We start from the raw sequence: 19,596 nt of genomic DNA on the forward strand, positions 1-19,596 counted from the left end.
GATGAGAAGAGCGGAGGAGGAGGAGGAGGAGTGGGGTTCATGTTAAAGAGGATTACACCTGCTTGAGGCCATCTGTGGCATTCCCGAACTGACCAACCTACCTAATTATATTTGACAGATCAGTTACTAGCAAACTCACTGACAACACAATATCAGTCTGTCTCAAGCAGTCGCCATTAAACCTCGGATACAACAAGTGTCAGCTGACCTTATTAGGCTAATTAACTATGTGAATGTTTTAGAATATGTTGCGGATAATTAGTTGATTGAATTTGATATGATTTAAAAGTCTTTTTTTCATTAAGTAATTAACTTAAACATAAAGCTTCGTGCTGCAGATAATATGAAATATCTAGCTGAACATACCATCAGCCAGAGATGCATACGTGTGTGCGACGTCATCACGTTGACAGCGTCCCACCTACGCGCCCGCGTCCCTCTCCAATGACAACCGAGTGCGCTTGTGTCGGTTGTTAAGGATGGATTCCCTCACAGAGAATGAAATAGCACAGATAGCGAGACACCAGGTAGGCGGGTGTTCAATTAATTAACTACTAATTAAAAGTCGTGTTATTGTGGTGCCTTCAAATGCTGCCAGGATTTTTTTTTTACAACACGATCATAATCAACCCAAACATATTGTAAGAGTTAACGCTAAGTTAAAAAAACATGCTTTTGCAGATTCTTTTCACCTTCAAACCTTGCATTGGCCCCTAAAACTGACGACTATATCTCTGGGGCCAGAAATATAGTAGGCCATCTATTTTCTTCAACAAATTGTCAGCTCAGATGGGCCATTAACTGAATGCTCCCTCACACCACTTTTATTAATAGCTTCCAGGTACTTACTTAAGATTTAAACTTAATGTTTTACATTGTGAAGTTGTGAAATTGTAATTATTAAAGTATCAGTTAGATCAGGTAAGTAGATTTACTCAAATACAGTGTGTGACTTTTGAGGCATTTGTACTTGAATATTTACATTTTATGCTACTTTATATCTCTCCTCCACTACATTTCAGAATAGAATAGTGTACTTGTAACGCTACTAGATTTATTTGACAACTCCAGTTACTTTGCAGATTATGAATTAACAATATAATGGCCTCAGGTAGTCTGTTCACTGTAACAGATGCACCAAACATAGTATAATAATCCACCTGAAAAGCAGGGGCGTCACACAAAAATCTGGGCTCTGTACATAAGCATACTCTATTGGCCCCTCCATGCATCTATTGCTATTTGATCTAGTATCTTTGTGGGCCCTCCTCACATGAAGGCCCTGTATACTCATTTACTTTTCCCCTCCCAGTCCAACGACTTGCTTGTAAGGCCAGTGAGCAAAAGCAATGTGTGTGAATTGAGTGAATCATAATGACAGCAGTTGAGTTGTGAGATAGATAAGAGTTACCTACAGCATTAAAATGCTACTTCTACATCAATGCATTAACAATAATTCAGTAACAATTAACAAATGACCTGTGTGCTTTGACAGAGAGAGGCTGGCGTGCAGAGGCTCAGCTGCCACTTCTCATGGCCCGAGTTCTGCGATGAACGCCGGGGCTTCCATCAGGAGTTTGTGTATGAAGTCGCCATGTTCTCTGCGGCCTGTGGCTTCCCCTGGCCTGACGTGATCCGGGCAGCTGTGATCGCCAAAGACCTCTTCCCGCAGCTGGACGGTCAGAGCTACATAGCAGTGTACTGTACAGAGGCCTTGCAGGTGACAGTGCTTCACCTGGAGGTCGTGATCAAGGAGTCTTAATGTGGCCATCAGGGAAAGCACTGTGTTTCCTGAGAGTGCAACAAATGTGATGTTCTGTACCCACTGATTCACTCGGTTATTATCTGTTTGTGAATTTCAGTTGCTGTGTTGCTGAAAGTGTTGTTGAAAAATCTATGCATGGCAACACAAAAACATGGTTTTGCACTTTTCTGCACTAGAAACACACAAAATTCATATGAATTCATGTTATTATTGATCATCTACTGTAATTGATTTCCAACCCTGGAACCCAAATTTAAGTGAGTCATTTCCAGTGATTCATTCCCTGTCTGTCTTATTAAATGCAGTATTATTCATGCAGGTCCATAACACTTAGAGTTGGAAGCTGTGTAGGTTTTTGAGCTGATCTTTTTTCATAGCTGCAGAGCACAAATTGTACGTTAATAAACCTTCTCTCCAGCTTCTGGACTTTGTCTTCTATTGATCAGATCTTGACGTACCCAAACTACTGTCCCTACTGAGAGAAGCGCTGCCTGAGCATTTGCCAAACCTTACCTCTGTCCACCAACATAAGTTCACCCAGTTCCTCACAGACACCTGCATCAACCGGCGGAGGCTTTTCCAGGCGGTGGTAGGGGGAGCTGCTAACATGTCCATCGCTCAGCTACACTTAGAGGTGCAGTTACCACCCACACCCTGTCCTCTAGCACAGGTAATGAACCCCTTGTAATCAGTGACTGACTATCAACCAGGCAGACTAACAACTTGACAGACGGGTCATTTAATGCAGATTCGGGCTTGAATATCTGATGATGCTGCAGTGAACTTAATGCATCTGCTTAAGTGTCCCTTGCTGATCAATGCATTGTACTTGTGCCCCAGGGCACAGATCTGCATGAGTGGGAGCATCAGCGTCATCAAGCTGAGCTCAGCTCAATGTTGCGACATAAGGAGGAGAAGCTGCAGCTGCTTCGAGAAGGGTCAAGGGTAACTCTGGGGGAGGTTGATGTTCCTGAGGATGAGCAACTGGACAAGGAGGTATCATAAAGAGGACTCACAAAGGAATACAAAACAGAAAACCAGTGAAAGCATTTGGAAACATGTTTCATTGTGTCTGCCATTCTGTAGGGTGTTTTGGCGTTGGTTCGTGCAGCTGTGAGGGCCACAGAAGGCCAGGTGCTGGCAAGTCTGAACCAAGAGACCTCCCTGCTCAGTGACATCCTGCAGCTCAAACTGCAGCAGGCAGCATTGGCCACCGGGAGGCTCCACAACCCTGTTACTTCCAACACAGGTCACGTCAACTTACTTCCAGATGCACAAGCAAAGGCAAAGCTGCACACAGCAAAAGCAGGACTGAGGGAGTCTGGGAATGCAGTGTGAATAAAGCTAACATGAAGAAAACAAATAAATGAATCTCACTACTGTACTGGAAATTTGATGTCAGGTTAATTGTCAAAAATAGACTGGACTACAAAAATGTTCACAACCGGGTTTTGATCATGTGCATAGACCATGTTTCTTACAAAAGAAATGTCATAAGAACTGGTTTCATACATTATTTATTTTTTCAAAAAAGTCATTTTTTTGATTTGACAGCAAAAGCTGCAAATAATAGAATTAAAGAAAACGTCAACATAAAAAACAAACAAACAGCGAGCTCTAATACCCGCTCCCTTCATTCTACATGTCTCTTCCACAGAGCTTAGTCATTTAAGTAGAGCTCCATTTTCCTGCATTCATTGACTCAATGTTCACAAATATTTAGCACCAAGACTGCAGCTACTAAACTGAAAGCAACAATAAACATGATTCAAATTAAATAAAATAAATATTAAAAGCACCTAGTGCAAAGGTCAAGTAGCTTTTAGAAGCCATTCTTCCGGCTAGGTTTCACTTCCTGAAAACACAACTATCACATGAGGATACAGCTGCAGGCAACTACGGTTAAAATCTATAAAGTATCCCTACAGTGCAGCTAGTTGGGGTTACCAGTTTCTAGAGTAACAGTACCCGAGGTAAAGCCTTTTCAGTATGTATGGTTACAGTACATATTGGTGACCAGTTGGAGTGCAGCTCTTACTCAAAGCCAACTGGATGGCAGAAGCGCCCCCTAAGGCAAGCTTTTAGCATCATCAACAGATGACAGATGCATATACAATAGGCTGGCAAAGTCTTTGCATACTTACAGAACACAACATGACATAAATACACTCATTTGAGAGATAGAAGTAAACTGTCTTTAAAAGTTGAGTAACTTAGTGATAATATCCAGCATGAGCTTGTGGCACAACATTGGTTTTACACAAAAGCTGGATGGATGAACAATAGACAGGAAAAGAGGGATGAGATGGACAAATGAGGAGGGAGAAGAGCATGGTCAGAAATGGAGATGGGTGCAAATCACAAATCTAATCAAAAATACCATATTGAGTGGTCTGGAATGTTTTTTTTTTACCTCTGATATTAAAGTTTATTCCTTTGTTTCATTGTCAAATTGGTAGTATTAAATTTACTGATCTCAATCCTAAACCCCCCCGTCTGAATTTATTTGTTAATAATTTAGGATCTTAAGGTTTAAGGTAAGACTTGGTGATTTTGTTAAGACATAGGAACTTTTAACCCTCACTGGGGGCCGATCATTCGCTCGGCTTCACTTACCACTGCTACGCAGACGATACGCAACTATACCTATCCTTCCCGCCAGGCGATCCCACTGTCTCGGCGCGGATCACGGACTGTCTCTCGGACATATCTGCATGGATGAAGGCTTGTCACCTTCAACTAAACCTCTCTAAGACTGAACTCTTGGTCATTCCAGCCAAGCAATCTATCCACCATAACATCAAACTACAAATTGACTCCTCAACCATCACTCCAACCAGGGTGGTGAGAAACTTGGGTGTCATGATTGATAACCAGCTGTCCTTTTCAGACCATGTTGCTGCTGTCTCTCTGTCATGCCGCTTTGCTCTATACAACATAAAGAAAATCAGGCCCTACCTCACTCAGTACGCCACCCAGCTTCTGGTACAGGCCATGGTTATCTCTCGCCTCGACTATTGCAATGCCCTCCTAGCAGGTCTTCAAGCTTGTGCAGCGAAACCCTTACAAATGGTTCAGAACGTAGCAGCGCGTCTGGTTTTTGATCAGCCCAAAAGGACTCATGTCACTCCATTACTCAGTGACTTCCACTGGCTCCCCGTGGCCTCCAGAATCAAATTCAAGTCACTAATGCTGCATACAGAGTGACTACTGGGTCTGCACCCATCTACCTAAACTCCATAATACAAACTTACCTTCCTTCTCGTCCGCTACGCTCCTCCAACGAACGCCGCCTGGCTCTGCCATCCCTTCAAACAAAGCAATCCCAGGCCCGGCTATTCACATCTGTGACACCACGATGGTGGAACGAGCCATCAGAGCAGGGGCGTCCCTCTCTAACTTCAAGAAGCTCTTGAAAACTCATCACTTCCGAGAACACTTCCTCTTATAACACCTCTAACTCCTAACCTCTAACATGCACTTCCTGTGCTCTTCTTCTTCTATCCCCTACAATTATCTTGTATTGATTGCACTTTTTGTTAACTCTTACTTCCGTCCCTAGGTATTTACCCCATTGATGTGATATGTACTATGAGCTTTTACTAGTATTTATTGCTGCTCTTACTAGTATGTATTGTCAGTTGTAGATCTGTATTTGATGCTCTGTTGATGCTTGTATGTTGTTCCTCAAATGTAAGTCGCTTTGGATAAAAGCGTCTGCCAAATGAGTAAATGTAAATGTAAAAAATAGTGATGGTTAAAAACGCTCTTAAATTCCTCAGTCATATAAATTCAAATAAAACTTTGTATGTAGTTGCTAAAATGCTACAAACGGTTCAGTAGGCTTGTGCCAGCTGGCTGCCCATAGTGATGTGACTCAGCATGGACTGCACCAGCTCTGGGAGGTCATACTCATGCTTCCAGCCCCAGTCCTGCCTCGCTGCGCTGTCCTCTAATGCCAGTGGCCAGCCGTCCGCTGAGAAGAGACAGAAAAGATATTTGGTAATGGCATCCTGCCAAAACACCGTTGTTGTGATAGTATGATATCTGCAATCTCACCTATAGCCTGCCGGACTGGATCCACATTATAGGTGACCTTGAGGTCAGGCAGGACTTTCTGTATCTCCTGGGTGAGGTCATGCGGTGTAAAGCTCATAGCGTTGATATTGTAGGTGCGGCTAACTAGTGTGTCTGCCGGGGCCTGCAGGAACTCTAGAGTAGCCCTGAGACAGTCATCTGAACAGAAGGAGGTTAAGAGGAACACAAAGAGATGGAGGTCAAAGAGGATTACAGTATTAATATCACCCATTTTTCTACCACAAATTTACAAAGTCTGGCATTACCAATGTACATCATAGGAAGCCGTGTGTCACTGCGCAGGTTGCATTCAAAACAACCAGTCTTCACAGCTGCGTGGAAGATCTGCACAGCGTAGTCTGGGAAATGGACAAACAGATCAGCAGATTAGGACAGGCAAAACTAGAACATGTTATACATTGTCTGTTTAATCCATACAAACTATTACTTTGACTATTTCTTGCCCAGGCGCAGTAACTTGAGTGTTATCATCAAAGTTAGGTCCTCAGGCAACCAGGGGACTCTCCAGGATGACACTTCATCAGGCCAAGAAATAGTTACATTACCCCCCTTTGTACAACCAGAAGTTGTTGTTTTTACACTTTCTATTACAGATTAAAGAGGTCACATTATGCTTTCAGGTTTATCATTTTATTTAGGGGTTGTACCCGTACATGGTTTAATTTTCAAAAAAACATACAAACAAAGCTCCTTCAGCAGCTGGGACTTCAGTCATACATGTTCCCAAACCAGCTCCCTAACCTGGACTTGAGCAAGACATTTCAGAGTGTTAAGTTATTCACTTGTAACAAATTGATCTTTCATACGTAACGATTCAACTGTGCACCGTCTCTAAATCACAGTCCATTAACTGCTTGGTGGGTATCCAATGTTCAGTAGGGAGAGTGGGGATGACAGGTGGCAGCGGGCGGATATCTTGTCACTGTGTGTGCTACAGCTCAGTGTGTTTCCCCACCCGTGTTTTTGAGGGCGTGCTACACTAGCTGCTAGGCGAGCATTATGACCTTATGGTGCATGTTACAAAATGACAGTTTAGGAAGTAAAGGCTGAAGTACGATTGAGCCATTTTCAGGCAGTTCATATATATATATATATATAAAAAAATACAAAAAGCATAATACAACCTCTTTAAAAAAAACAAGATATATCAAGTTACTTAGAGGTACTTAGAGCTTGTACGCGGATATTGTCAACATTGGACAGAGCCAGGCTAGCTGTTTTTGTGCTAAGCTAATCTATCTGGCTGATGAGACAGCAAGAGATAACAGATAAAACCTACCATGGCTTAGGTAGGTTACGCCTTAAACACTTCCTCCTCAGACCTGCTTACCTGTGGTTCCTCCTCCAGGCTGGGAGTCAGCTGAGATGATGCCTGGATACCTGAGACAGCGGAAATCCAGCCCATACCTGTGGTGGTAGTACTGACAAAGAGAGGAGAGGCAAAGCATCATCAGGCTCTCCGGGGATTTGTTGTCAAGCACTGAAGAAAACTGTAGGAACTTGAGATGTCTTTGTGCATGTCTGTCAGAACTGTAGATCTGCGTGAACGGTGTGTGTCTCACCTCACCCATCAGCTCTGCATGGACCTTGGAGACACCGTAGATGGTGCGCGGCCTCTGCACACACAGGTCAGGGGTGGGGTCCCTGGGTGAGGAGGGACCGAAGGCACCGATTGTACTGGGGATAAACACACGCAGACCATGTTCGGTTGCTATGTCTAATATGTTATGGAGACCTACAAAGAGAGAGAGGCTGTGCATAAGAGTCTGTGTTGGGATGGCTCTAAATGCTGTAGAATCTGTAATAAAGAGTCTTATCTTCAGTAGTTTCACAGTAATATTATTATTACGCAAGTGTACGTGCATGTACCCGTGATGTTGACCTCTTTGGCCAGTGCAACGTTGTTCTCTCCCACGGCGGACAGCACAGCGGAGTAGTGGACAAGCCAGCTGATGTTGTTGTTGACCACGATCTCCCTGAGGTTCTTATAGTCCAGGATGTCTGAGAAGATGAATGGACCTGCATGCATGCAAAAAGATAGCATCTTTTGAACAAGGTCTACCCACTCAGTTGTGGACACTTATGTGGAAACCAAGTGCATGCCTGGAAGTATTGCTCAGATGTTTAATTTTTATGTAGGGGACTTAATGTGGGTAAAAAGTAATGAACAGGTTACATAGATGTTGCATTCAGATCACTCGCAGACCTCTGTCTCTCTAGCAATAGGTCAATCTGCTGTCTTCCTCTGTGTGTGCATGACAACAACTGGGTGGAGTTGTTGCCTAGACAGTCACTGATGAGAGATATGCTGCTTTTGCGTCTGCCCTTAGAATGTAACCCAACGTGACTTAGTTCAACTTCCAATAAGATGGTTACACATATTTAGGCCAGTAAAAAATGACCCTGTAGGGGTACATCGAAGACTGCATAGGGACAGTAAAGAGACAAATACTATGGACCATGAAGAAAACTTGAGATTTGGTTTGGCACTGCACTGTGTTCTCACTCTGTACTGCTCTTGCCATTTTCTTCTCAGCCAAGAACCTATAATAATTCCTGAGGCTCCTGAAACCTTCTTCATCAATAAGCGCAGACTAGCTCACAAGAATTTCTTCCACATATATTATCTTGCCTGCTCTGCACACTTCAATTCAAAGGCTGTCCAGTCCTAAACAGGGACTCAGACCACAAACAGTTCTTCATTGGTGGGGACATGCTGATGGTGAAACAATGAAACACGATCCAGAAAGTCCCATTTAATAACAGATTAATGCCTTTAAAGGCTTATCAGACAAAATACTGCACAACGTTTTGTAATACTCACAGGATCTTACAACTTTGGAAACTTGGTAAACAGCTAGCAATGCTCAGTTCACATTAAAAAGTAAGTGAAATGAGTGCGTGTACACAAACACATACCGTTATGGTAGACATGGATGGGGGGTTTCCTAATGTCAGACAGGATCACGTTGTTTTTTCCAAATTGTCTCCTAAGGATGAAACATCAATATGGTTAGTTCTGGGAAAACTAGCTTTTTCAGGCCTTCTGGCACCATGAGACATTTGTAATAACTGTTTTCACAGCCTTTTTGAGCCTCAGAATGCATCCCAGATTATACAGTCTTTGACCAACAAGTACTGGTGGCACTTGCTGTAACTCTTCACCTGCAAAAATTTGCTACTGAACTACAACTACTATGCCACCTTTGGAAATAGATTAACAACTGAAATAGGAAGTTATGTGAACTCCTTACCTCAGCAAATTGGCGATCCCCACCCCCAGCTGTCCAAGCCCTCCTATTAAAAAAAAAAGGGACAAATTAGTAGAGATCAAATATCACTGTGACAGTGTTTGACTTGATACTATAAAGAGAACATTTGAGGAGGAAATTCAGAAAATCAAGAAACTAAAAACCATGAACCAACCAGTGATGAGGACTTTGGGGTGGTCAGTTTCAGTGCAGGATGACGGATGAGTTCTCCCAAAAGCACATAACTGTTGTGGGGATGAGCTGATGCCACGTATTGCTGAGATCAACTGCTTGACACTGCAGTGGGGCCTACTCCCAGCATGCTTTACTGCACCCCTCAGCAACTGCACCACCAGCATCGTACACCTCCGTGCATTAACAGAAACAATGACAGGGGCACTTAGCCGAAGTTTTCTAAAATACTGCGCGTGCGCAGCTACTACAATTATGGTTTACTGACAGTGGACAGTTTTTTAGTTGCTGCACAACAAATGATATGACATTTGATAGGTCACAGATTTTGGTGTCACACTGGCAACCTGGTGGAACTACTTTTTGTATTCATAAAGAAATGTCTGTTGATGAAATAAAGTCAAATTGTAGTGCGTCTGTCAGCCTACTTTCTTTTTGCCATACTTGGTAACCGTTTTATAAAAGCAATAGCTCACTTCAGGCCATGATACTATATCACAGTTAAGGGGTGACGCGAGCAGTCTATGGTCGTGAGCTATACATACACGTAAACACCCCGAACATTCCACAGTGTATTTTTTGAACTTCCATCTGGGGTGAATGTAAACAGCAGCAACAGATGATAGTATGTAAGTTTCATCTTAACTTTAAACAGCCTGACATTTGGAAAACAAAGTCCATCTTGACACTGCCATGATATGTACCCTACCTTTATAATTTATTCTGCATATCTATGTTTGATCATCTATGTTTTTCTTCCACTCTCTCTGTCTAAACCTTCACCTCTAGACTAATTGAGAAGGCTTATTAAAACCTAAGATGAAGCAACCTAAATTAAAAGGTATATGCTGTGTATTTATTAAGACAGAACAGTAAAAATAAACACATATATGTGAATTAAGTCTTACCTAACCCCCGCACCCATCTCAGATTAGCCTGCTGCTGACTTGGTCTAAATTTAGACCACTTCATCTATATCCCAGACCACCTTTAAGCATACAGGGGCAGCCGGATTAATGTGGCCAAAGCAGAAACGCCTGTAAAATTAGTAAATAATGCAATCCAGTAGCCCTGCAATGGATATTATGTTTGTATAGTATAATTTTAACCTCTTGGCGAAGGAAACTTAATGGACACCTGAAATAACCTGAACATGTGACACTTTTATTACAGCAACACACACTGCAGCTTCAGGTTTTCCAACTAAACAAATGCCACTCTGACACACTCAACAGACAAACTGTAACTGTAAGTGAAGTGTAAATTGGAAAGCTGTTCTATCTGGTGTGGGTACACTGCAGAATTGCAAACAGTGCGCAAACGGATTATTTAAAATGCGTTACGCCCTGTTTTACGCGATTTACGTGTTTGAACACAGACGTTTTAGTAAAGTTAGGCGTTTTTACAAAAGAGATCGACGTGACACTTGTGTTCAACCAAGATAATGCTGCTATTCTAGCAGTGGCTGATAAGGTATCTGCCAGACAAACGTAACATCTTCATCTTTGACGTTAGCCTCGCTGTCATTAAACCGTAACATACATGAAACGTATATCGTATAAATACAATTTCTTACTTTGATAAGCGCTGGAAAAATGAAAGGACGACTTCCTTCTCCCAGCCGGCGATTGTGATGAAACGCGAAGAGGTTTGTTCCACTGTGATTGGCTTATAGCTCGAGAGGCTTGGCTACTATGCCCTGTCCAAATAAAGTCCAAGCTTCCTGTTATCATTTTCAAAATAAAATCCGTAGTAAGCGAGACATCCGCACTTGTGTCCTTCAATGCGCTTCTGGCTAAAGGGTGCAAGACCGTAGGGTGTCCCGATCCTCTAATGTTGTTCTCAAGGGGACATCATCAGCGCCCTCTTTCGCAAGTGCGCATCAGAGACTGTATATGAAACTCAGACCTCACTTTGCTATGGGCTATTTTCCCAGAATCCTTGTAGTGTCGTGACGTTTCAAACAGCTAAGCAATGAGTGAGCAAAACGGTTGCTATGGTGCAGAAGCCTTTAAAGAGATGTAATTGTGTTACAACCAACTTTAGAAGCTGGTGTAGTTACAAACGAACAAGTAGTTAGTTAAGCCTCTATTGTTGACTTTACACCCTAAATAAGAAGGAAAAAGCTACACAAAGCTGTAGCAACCCAGTGCAGGACTGCAATGGTGAAGCTGGTTATAAACTAACTTACTAAGTGTCAGGAACAGGATGGCGTCTGTCACTCTCTATAACGTTAACCATGAATGCACGTTTCTGGAAAAAGAAACTGAAGTGAATTGTGAAGCCAAACACACTCCGGCCTTTCAACAAACAAGGGAAGTTTAGCGACATTATTTAAATTCAACAAAGGGCAGAGTTAGCTAGTTTTGTATTGCTGCTAATGACAGCGGCTATTAGCAATGGAGAGAGAAGATGTAAGGACTTGTCAACCAACAAATAAATGGCCACCAGAGCAACACCTGCAGTGGGACATTACATGACAAACAACTTTTTATAAACGAAGGAAAGGTGAATCAACGTCGACATCAAAAACAAGATAAGGTAAGGTAAATCTTTAATATCAACTAAGGGGCAATTTGTTGGCATGTGATACACCATACAGCCTACACAAAATACTTAGGGATGTCAGGATAGGAGCAACCTGAACTCCCTGATCAAGGGGTGACTAGGGTCAGGGAGGACAGACTGGACCTTCTTCCTGGTTCTGACTTTCTGTATTTGGGAGAGGTCATTCAGATTTATGCATGCAATTTTACTGCACAGTCTGAACAATTCCTTCCAACCGGTTTCTGTTTTTTAAGGACAAACCAGCAGGTTAAAGAGAATATTAGAACAGACTCAATTAAACAAGAATTAAACATTTTCGTAAAAGTGGTTTCAACATTAAAACCACTTAGCTTAAAAATACATATGCTGGTGTGCCTTTGCACAAAGAGTATAGGTATTTGGTTCAAAGTAAAATAATAGTGCCCAGATACTCCCAGAACCATATTATACAGATACAGTCTTCTGTCTTTGTGTATGTATCTCTCTTTGCTGATTTCTTTCCTGATGGCTAAATGTCTCTCTGTGGCTGAATATTTAACTCCCTGCTGGGTTCTTGTTGTGTCCTGTACTGAATGTGTTGTATTGTTGCTGCTGTATACAAATTTGGATTTATTTGTCGTTTGCATTTGCATCACTGTGTGTGATGTGCATGAGCCATGCGCAGAAGGTAGGTCTAGTTGGTTGAGAGAATCCAGAATATTTTAACTGTAGCAGTGTCTGTTAGAGAACTGAAGTTCAGGACCCAAATGCAGACACTGACACGGAAACTGGAGAGTTGGTGAGGTTTATTGCAACTAAAGTGAAAACTTACAGCGCAGGTGAAAACAAAGTCCAAAATGAGAGAATTATCCACAAGGAACCGAGAGACGCGAAACTAAACTGGAGACTTAAACTCAAAACACAAAGAGACTCCTGTAGAGATAAACTAAAACTAGAAACACGGGACAATACAGGAAACATCCACAGCAATATCAAAAATTAACTGGCAACAAGTGAAAGACAGACAAACCCTTAAATACACAGGTGAGGGAGAAACTAATTACACACAGGTGAGACCACTAAGACAATCAAGGAACAATGTCACAACATGAAACATAACAGACAACATGAGTGACTTATAGACAAAACCTACAGAAGTAAAGAACATAGAAACAAGACTAAAAACACTGATGAACTCATAACAAGTAAATCTAACTAATAAACAAAGTAACACATACTACAGAGAAGAGCAAACACAAGGGCAGGGAATGAACACAGAAACAAATACAAAACACCCAACCAACCAAAGCCTGTGACAATGTCGGCCTTATTGGGTGTGTTTTGTAAGCCAAGCATATAGAAAGGGCTGTATAAGTGATGTATTTGAAACATGCAATTATTCTCATTGATATAGGTTAACATAAATCAGTTGTGTGTTCCGACCTACTGTTATGTGGCTTGATGTAGTACTTCACAAGTGAACAGTCCCACAAATCAGAATTTGTTTACTTTGTTGCTAAAATGATACATGATCCTACTTTATACCTTTTTCTTTGTTGCTCTAAACAGCAGCTGGCCCCAGTTAGCTAAACGGTACATTGATTTATGTAAACCAATGCATGCTAATTATTAAAATCATTTTCCAGTTCCCATGAGAATAAATTAAGTGACCCTCTAGCTGTTGTGGACGTTTACTAGAACAGTGACAGGTGTGATTAACTTAAAATTGAGATGTGTACATGCAAACCCCATAAAATTAATGGAACAAATTTTCCCTCCTGTAATTAAGATGAAATTCGTTGTCAGTTATAACCTTGCCCCTGCTAATTATGAACGAGTGATTTATTCTCTGTTGGACGCTGGAAGATTAATCTGTGTCTTGCATCGCTAACTGAGTAGTGGACAAGTGTGTACACACACACACACACACACACACACACACTTTTAGACAAAGGCAAACATCTATGCATGCATACTCGTTAAATCGCTGATCTCACAAGTTCATGCCCCGCAGGAGGGACCTCCAAAACACAGGAGAAATTCATTCTAATATTGCATAGAAATACCTTTTGTTCGGACTCAACTATCCAATCCCTTGCCATCCTTGATTATCATTTATATTATTTGACAAAGGAACACAGTGAAGGGGGCGTGTGCATGTCAAACGTGTAGTGTAGTTTAATTCTAGTTCATTTAAATAATATGCAGTTTAACAGTTTTTTTCAATTGCTAACCTGCATTGGTCCAAACTGAAGTCACATGGTCAAAACTCTTCACACAGTCAGCGAAACAAAAGTGTATGTGGACCAAACTGTGAATCATTTTTCATTGCTTTAACACAAAATGCATTCAATGACCACTTTCTCCAAAATCCATGAACTCTTCTCCCATCACCACCTGTAAAACACTATATTTCTGCAGCACATTTTTCTAATGCTAACACATTGTGTCCAAAACTGTTCAAAACTAAATGTTTGCAAATTTCCTGCATTTTTGCTGTAGCTGGACAGATATATATATATATATAGAAAATCTTTGCTGAACATTTACATCCATTTTATGTTTTAGAGAAATATGTGTAATGTTTTGAATGTGGTTTTACTGTAAAACTGCAAGCTGAGTGTAAAGCAAGAAATGTGCTTGAATTTTATCAGAATTGATTCAAGGGGATGGTGCATCAATTACAGACTGTGGTCATTGGGTCTCAGGTACCAGTGTTAACTATGTAAACAACTGAAAAAAAAAGTGTATTGCAGCACTGAAATGTCAGGAACTTCTTTTTTTCACAAGTAAATTACTGAATGTAGTTCTGATTCATTCTTGTAACATATACTAGAGTACAGTCAATAAAGTGAAAATATGTTACAGGTTTCTTCTATTTGTTCTCAGTCGCTTTGGTACATTTGCAAAATTATTTGTATGGGTAAACTATGGCTAAACTTTTGATGACAATGATTGAAAATGCACAAGGCTGTACTTTTTCTATATGGCATAGATCAATTTCAACAGTACAGAGTTACAGTAAACATTGCAAGAGATTGGACAGGATTCACAGTTACACTTTTACTGTATGCACTGTAATTTGTTGTCATTGTGATGCAGAAAATAAAAAAAACAAAACTATTTTACAGCACTGCATAGCACAACGGAAACAATTACAAAATAAGAAATGGAAACATGAAAACACCCCGTCAGGTTGATGTTCCTGTCTATTGGGCCACAGATTCTTATTCACAGCACAACAGATCAGAACTTCATCAATTTACTGTAGGACAAATTTACAAAACAAGTCTAATAGACATATGTAGGAAAATGCAGATTATGACGTGCTCTACCATTTTGCATGTAGTGACTTAAGCAATGACATACAGTAAGCAATTGATAATGTAGGAAACAGCAGACAAACGTACATAATCATTTGCATAAATGTGTCAAAGCATGAGCTATTTGCAATTTCTCAAAAGACTGAGACACTGCTTTTACATATGATGTGCACAAGCGACTAGATGATGTGGAGGTTGAAAAAGCAGGATTTCAATTCTGATCTGAGAAATTTATCAAAGTGACTGAAAACAACTGTAATGAAATACAGATTTAGTATGAAAATATCAGTCACATTTCAAAGATAAAAGTTCAACAAATGTACATAATGCTTCCTGTTTGTTATGAGTGAGATTGTATGCTTTCTGAGTGGGTATTGTTGCAAGTGTTTTGGCTGAACGAGTTTATTTTGAGGCTTATATGAAAGTGTTTTGGTGGTTTGAGTGACTTTTGCAGGTGAGATTAACTGTTTGGCCAGGATGCATGTTGGTAATGCGGACTGTGTGAAGAGTTTTGAAAAAGTGGCTTCAGTTATCACCATTGCATCTTAGCAATTGAAAAAAAATGTAATTTCAGAAAATAAACTAATCTCTTAAATTTAGTCACAATTGTCTTTTAAAAATTCAGTTTTTATTGAGAAGTCAGGCCAACTACACCACAGTTGTAAACATTGGCATATATTATTGTTAACTGAAATTAAATGCATAGTGGCTGCCCACTGCTCCCTTGAGGGATAGGTTAAATGCAGAGAATCAATTTCGTTACATGTAAGTGTATGTGGCAATAAAATATCTTTACCTTTACCTTAGATGTTTGTGTGCATGTCTTTGTTTACTAGAAGCCACCAGGTGGCACTAGAGATCAAGAAATCAGGCTTGACTGTTATCCAGCAAATGCAAAAATAGGAAAATAAATTAGTTTTATCCTTTTTTAAAATAAATATCTGCCATAGCTTCTTTTATTTCTTTTTATTTCCTATCATGCATAACGATTGTTACCATAACCACAAAAGCCAATTATTAACTGCGACACATACCCTACACGATTTATATTTAACAAATGATGTGTATTTTCAGAAACATTTTCAAAATGTTAATTTTCAGAGTTGCTTGATCCTCTGCCCCTACAGAAACCACTGGATGATAAACTTAAAATACAGTGTTTTTATTTAAGTATACATTGGGGCGGATTTATCCGTCCTGTCTACCTCCACGTTCCAAGCTTTTAGAGATAAACCAATTTTTCTTGTGGATTCAGTTCTAACCATGCAGAATGGGCCACAATAGATGATGCATGTCTTATTGTTCATTTGCTTAAATAGCCTCTGGTGTTTTTTTTGCCATATTGGAGGTCTGCCAAATGTCTGAATTTATGCACAAATTCCAGGCTTGTTTTGCTCATTGTTGCCTCGCCTGAAATAATGGGATGCTTTCCGTTCTGTGGCAGACTTTGCATTAGAAAGAAGATATTCTTTGTTTAATGTGGAAATGCTTTTTGGAAATAGTTATTGTTTTCATACATACACATGAATGTAATTACCACTGCCTCCTGGTTGAAATAAAGGAGTTTACACTTCAAATAACACAATGAAGCAATTCTTTGTAGTTTTATTACATATACTGTTAAAACAATACAATTTACGGTAAATTAGTAGCTTCACCACAATGTACTGTGGTAAAGAACACATTGTTTTCTTTTCTTTTTGTAGCTACAGAGTGGTCTTACTGATCACACACAGTGCATTCTCACTTTGAATCTGCACAATTCAAATACAGTTTTCCCCTGCTGCTGTGTGGGCACATTTTAGCAAATGTACTGTAACGTTTGTCTCATGTAATACAAACTCTAAAGGCTCCTGATTTAATTTAAATTGTTTTGAGTGTTGCACTAAATCTTGTGTTTTGTAATTGGCAGTGCTGGAAGATGTTTTGGGTGGCGATGGTGCAATGGATAAGACTATGCCTTTGGTGTGAGGGACCTGGGTTCAATCCCCCACTGTGACCCATCCACCAGTGTGGACACTGAGCAAGACACTTAACCCCTAGTTGCTCCAGAGGTGTGCGACCTCTGACATGCATAGCAATTGTAAGTCGCTTTGGATAAAAGCGTCAGCTAAATGAACAGTACCACAGTGTAAAAATACTACAAGTAAAAGTCCTGCACTCAAAATCTCACTTAATGTAAAAAGTACAAAAGTAATTGCAGTATAATTATTAAAAGTACTCCATTATGCCAAATAGCCCAACTCAGTGGAGAAAATATTGGAATATTATTGATGCATGAACATGTAAGCAACGTTTTAGTGTTGTCAATGTGAAACTAATTTTAATTACTATCTATGATGTTGAGTATTGTGATCTATAACAATGCATCATATCTACACAAACTGATCAAATCTATATCTGAAAAGCAGCTGGTTACTATAGCTGTTAAATGAATGTAGTTGAGTAAAAAATGCAATATTTAGAATAAAGAAGCATTAAAAGGTATTACTCAACTTAAATACAATTACCCCAAAATTGTACTCGAGAAAATCTACTTCCCACCACTGCTAATTGGTCAATTTACCAAAAACAACAATGGCTCTCTTCTTAATAGCTGATCTGTGACCAACATTAAAAAGTAGTTTATCTACTCTGTTCCCGCAATAGTATATATTATTTGGCGTACGGTTTTATAAGTAGCAAAGTAAAAGCCTTTCAGTCATTTTAATTTTGCCTCCTCCTTCTTCAGCCACACACAAATGATTTCCACCCGACAAAAACTACTCGTCACAAAACGCTGATAATATTAACAGGCTGCGATATATAAGAACACAAAATGGAAAAAAAACACATGCTCACAAATAAATGTTTTAATAAGTTATAAAAATTACATTTTCTACAAATAAACCCTCTCGGACAATAAAGGCACAGCCTGTCACTCTAAGTAACGGTGATCATATTGTACGGGAATGAGCTCAGCCTCTCTGCCATCCCAGCATTTAGTCAGTGTTCTCCTAATTCGCCATCATGACTCAGGCCACTAATGGGATTGTAGTCTATTTATTGCCATTAGGGAATTGAGGCTACATCCAGTGGGTGAGGGGTTAATTAGAAACAACTGAAGGGGTCAGAGGTGTGTGTGTGTGTGTGTGTGTGTGGGTGCGTTGAGCACATGTGGTGATGAGAGGGCTGGACCTTTTGGTAATAGGGGGGTGGATTTAAACAAGGATGCTCGGGAGAAGATTTATCCGCAGGCTGTGACACGCGGACAAATAATGCTGATAGGTGAAGGCCTCTCGGTGTAGAGTCCAGTCTGGATGACAAATAGCTCTCGTGTGCGCGTGGAAAATAGGGCGCCAGACCATATTCACTTATCACCGAGTCAGGTCCTTCCTTGAATCCAATGTTGACATCTAGCGGGGACCCATTCGCTTCTCTCACTCACCTCTCCTCCTCCCCGGCCTCTCTCTCTTTCCTCCTATCTATGTCCTTCCTCTTTAATACTGACTTCCACCTCCCCCGTCACCCCCTCTACTCTCACCTCCTCTCCTTCAGCGCTCTCAGCAGTATCTCCCCAGCCTCTCAGCTTCCCATATTACACTGCCAGATAAGAGAGGAGAAGGCCCCGACTGACAGGAACCCCAAATTAATTTACAAGCAATGATGCCGTTCCTGGGATGATAGAACAGTCTTTATACAATATGAAGGGATAGGGAGTGACGCCTCGGAGGCTCCGCTGCGGAGGGAGTGCGACCGTTGCTATCTTTGTAATTATAGGGAGAGACCTTGATCCCTCTGTCTCTTTCTGTCTCCCCTGGTTTCTTTTTTTTCGTCAGAAAATGTTTAGAAAGAACCCCAGAGAAAATCCAAGCTTACCACTATGGATATAAGCAATGAAGAAATCAGTTTTTTTACTACTATGATTTGATCGCACATTACATACTGCATTCTAAAAGGCGTCCGTTTCAGAAGACAATTGTGCCACAGTTGGTTCTTTCTGCCCAGTCTCCCACCGCTGTTACTTTCAACACTTATTGCCTGATTCGCCACAGCTCTATAGCCTAATAGGCTTACCGCACCATAGAATCTAAAGAAATGTAAGTGGATTAAGGAAATCAGTTTTCCAGTTTATATAGCATTCATTAGCCCCTGCCAACAGTTGATGTTGGACCAAGGCTTCTACTATGGGAGCTGTTACACCCTGAGTTTTCTGGCGTACATGCTTCAAAGTCCCCTGACATCGCTCCAAAATGAGGTAATAATAAAGGAAGTCTGGATCCAAGCCGGCGCTCATGGTTTGCTCTCACACGGTCGATGGGTATGCGCTGGAGTCTACTCACTCACCTCGCTTGCCGAATGGCTGAGTAACACAAGATACACAAGAGCTGTCAAAGGCCCCGTGACATACAGCTAGGAACCAAACTCCCTTTAGCATATTTGTCATTGCGTTGTTGTAATC

General features: G+C 40.8%; 3 protein-coding genes across 7 annotated transcripts in view; 2 read left to right on the plus strand and 1 right to left on the minus strand.

Moving 5' to 3' along the window:
* The first annotated feature begins 426 nt into the window (after window positions 1–426).
* On the plus strand, window positions 427–3,149 carry lg01h8orf74 (linkage group 01 C8orf74 homolog). Of its 3 annotated transcripts, none has more exons than XM_046055070.1 (5): window positions 427–527; window positions 1,496–1,679; window positions 2,212–2,435; window positions 2,606–2,761; window positions 2,852–3,149. In XM_046055070.1, exons 1-5 carry the CDS (start codon window positions 480–482, stop codon window positions 3,101–3,103), a joined length of 864 nt encoding a protein of 287 aa, XP_045911026.1. In that variant the 5' UTR covers window positions 427–479; the 3' UTR covers window positions 3,104–3,149. The 3 variants fall into 3 exon arrangements, with proteins under 3 accessions (XP_045911026.1, XP_045911045.1, XP_045911035.1); XM_046055089.1 differs by having other exon boundaries at window positions 2,212–2,399; XM_046055079.1 differs by lacking the exon at window positions 427–527 and adding an exon at window positions 703–841.
* A 2,294-nt stretch (window positions 3,150–5,443) lies between these two features.
* Window positions 5,444–12,777, minus strand: LOC123974379 (L-threonine 3-dehydrogenase, mitochondrial-like). 3 transcript variants are annotated; one of them, XM_046055058.1, is made up of 10 exons: window positions 12,665–12,777; window positions 9,290–9,480; window positions 9,118–9,160; window positions 8,783–8,853; window positions 7,733–7,882; window positions 7,426–7,598; window positions 7,194–7,284; window positions 6,109–6,201; window positions 5,825–6,001; window positions 5,444–5,741 (listed from the first exon to the last, which is right to left on the minus strand). In XM_046055058.1, the coding sequence occupies exons 2-10, from the start codon at window positions 9,471–9,473 to the stop codon at window positions 5,602–5,604; spliced, it is 1,122 nt and encodes a 373-aa protein (XP_045911014.1). In that variant the 5' UTR covers window positions 9,474–9,480; window positions 12,665–12,777; the 3' UTR covers window positions 5,444–5,601. The 3 variants fall into 3 exon arrangements, with proteins under 3 accessions (XP_045911014.1, XP_045911004.1, XP_045910997.1); XM_046055048.1 differs by lacking the exon at window positions 12,665–12,777 and adding an exon at window positions 10,883–11,233; XM_046055041.1 differs by lacking the exon at window positions 12,665–12,777 and adding an exon at window positions 10,215–10,294.
* Window positions 11,272–19,596, plus strand: part of LOC123974351 (metalloreductase STEAP3-like) — a 179,508-nt gene continuing 171,183 nt past the window's right edge. The window contains exon 1 of the mRNA XM_046054984.1: window positions 11,272–11,847. The gene's annotated coding sequence lies outside the window, so the exon portion shown is untranslated. The remainder of the gene's footprint in view (window positions 11,848–19,596) is intronic.

Source organism: Micropterus dolomieu, linkage group LG01, assembly GCF_021292245.1.
Source record: "Micropterus dolomieu isolate WLL.071019.BEF.003 ecotype Adirondacks linkage group LG01, ASM2129224v1, whole genome shotgun sequence".
Lineage (NCBI taxonomy): Eukaryota > Metazoa > Chordata > Actinopteri > Centrarchiformes > Centrarchidae > Micropterus > Micropterus dolomieu.

Coding starts and splice junctions, on each gene's coding strand:
- lg01h8orf74 (XM_046055070.1), top strand. CDS start 480: ATGGATTCCCTCACAGAGAATGAAATAGCACAGATAGCGAGACACCAG. Junction 1,680..2,211: donor CCTCTTCCCGCAGCTGGACG/GTCAGAGCTACA, acceptor TCTATTGATCAG/ATCTTGACGTACCCAAACTA. Junction 2,436..2,605: donor CACCCTGTCCTCTAGCACAG/GTAATGAACCCC, acceptor CTTGTGCCCCAG/GGCACAGATCTGCATGAGTG.
- LOC123974379 (XM_046055041.1), bottom strand. Junction 9,161..9,289: donor CCCCAAAGTCCTCATCACTG/GTTGGTTCATGG, acceptor TTTTTTTAATAG/GAGGGCTTGGACAGCTGGGG. Junction 6,002..6,108: donor GCTTCCTATGATGTACATTG/GTAATGCCAGAC, acceptor CCTTCTGTTCAG/ATGACTGTCTCAGGGCTACT.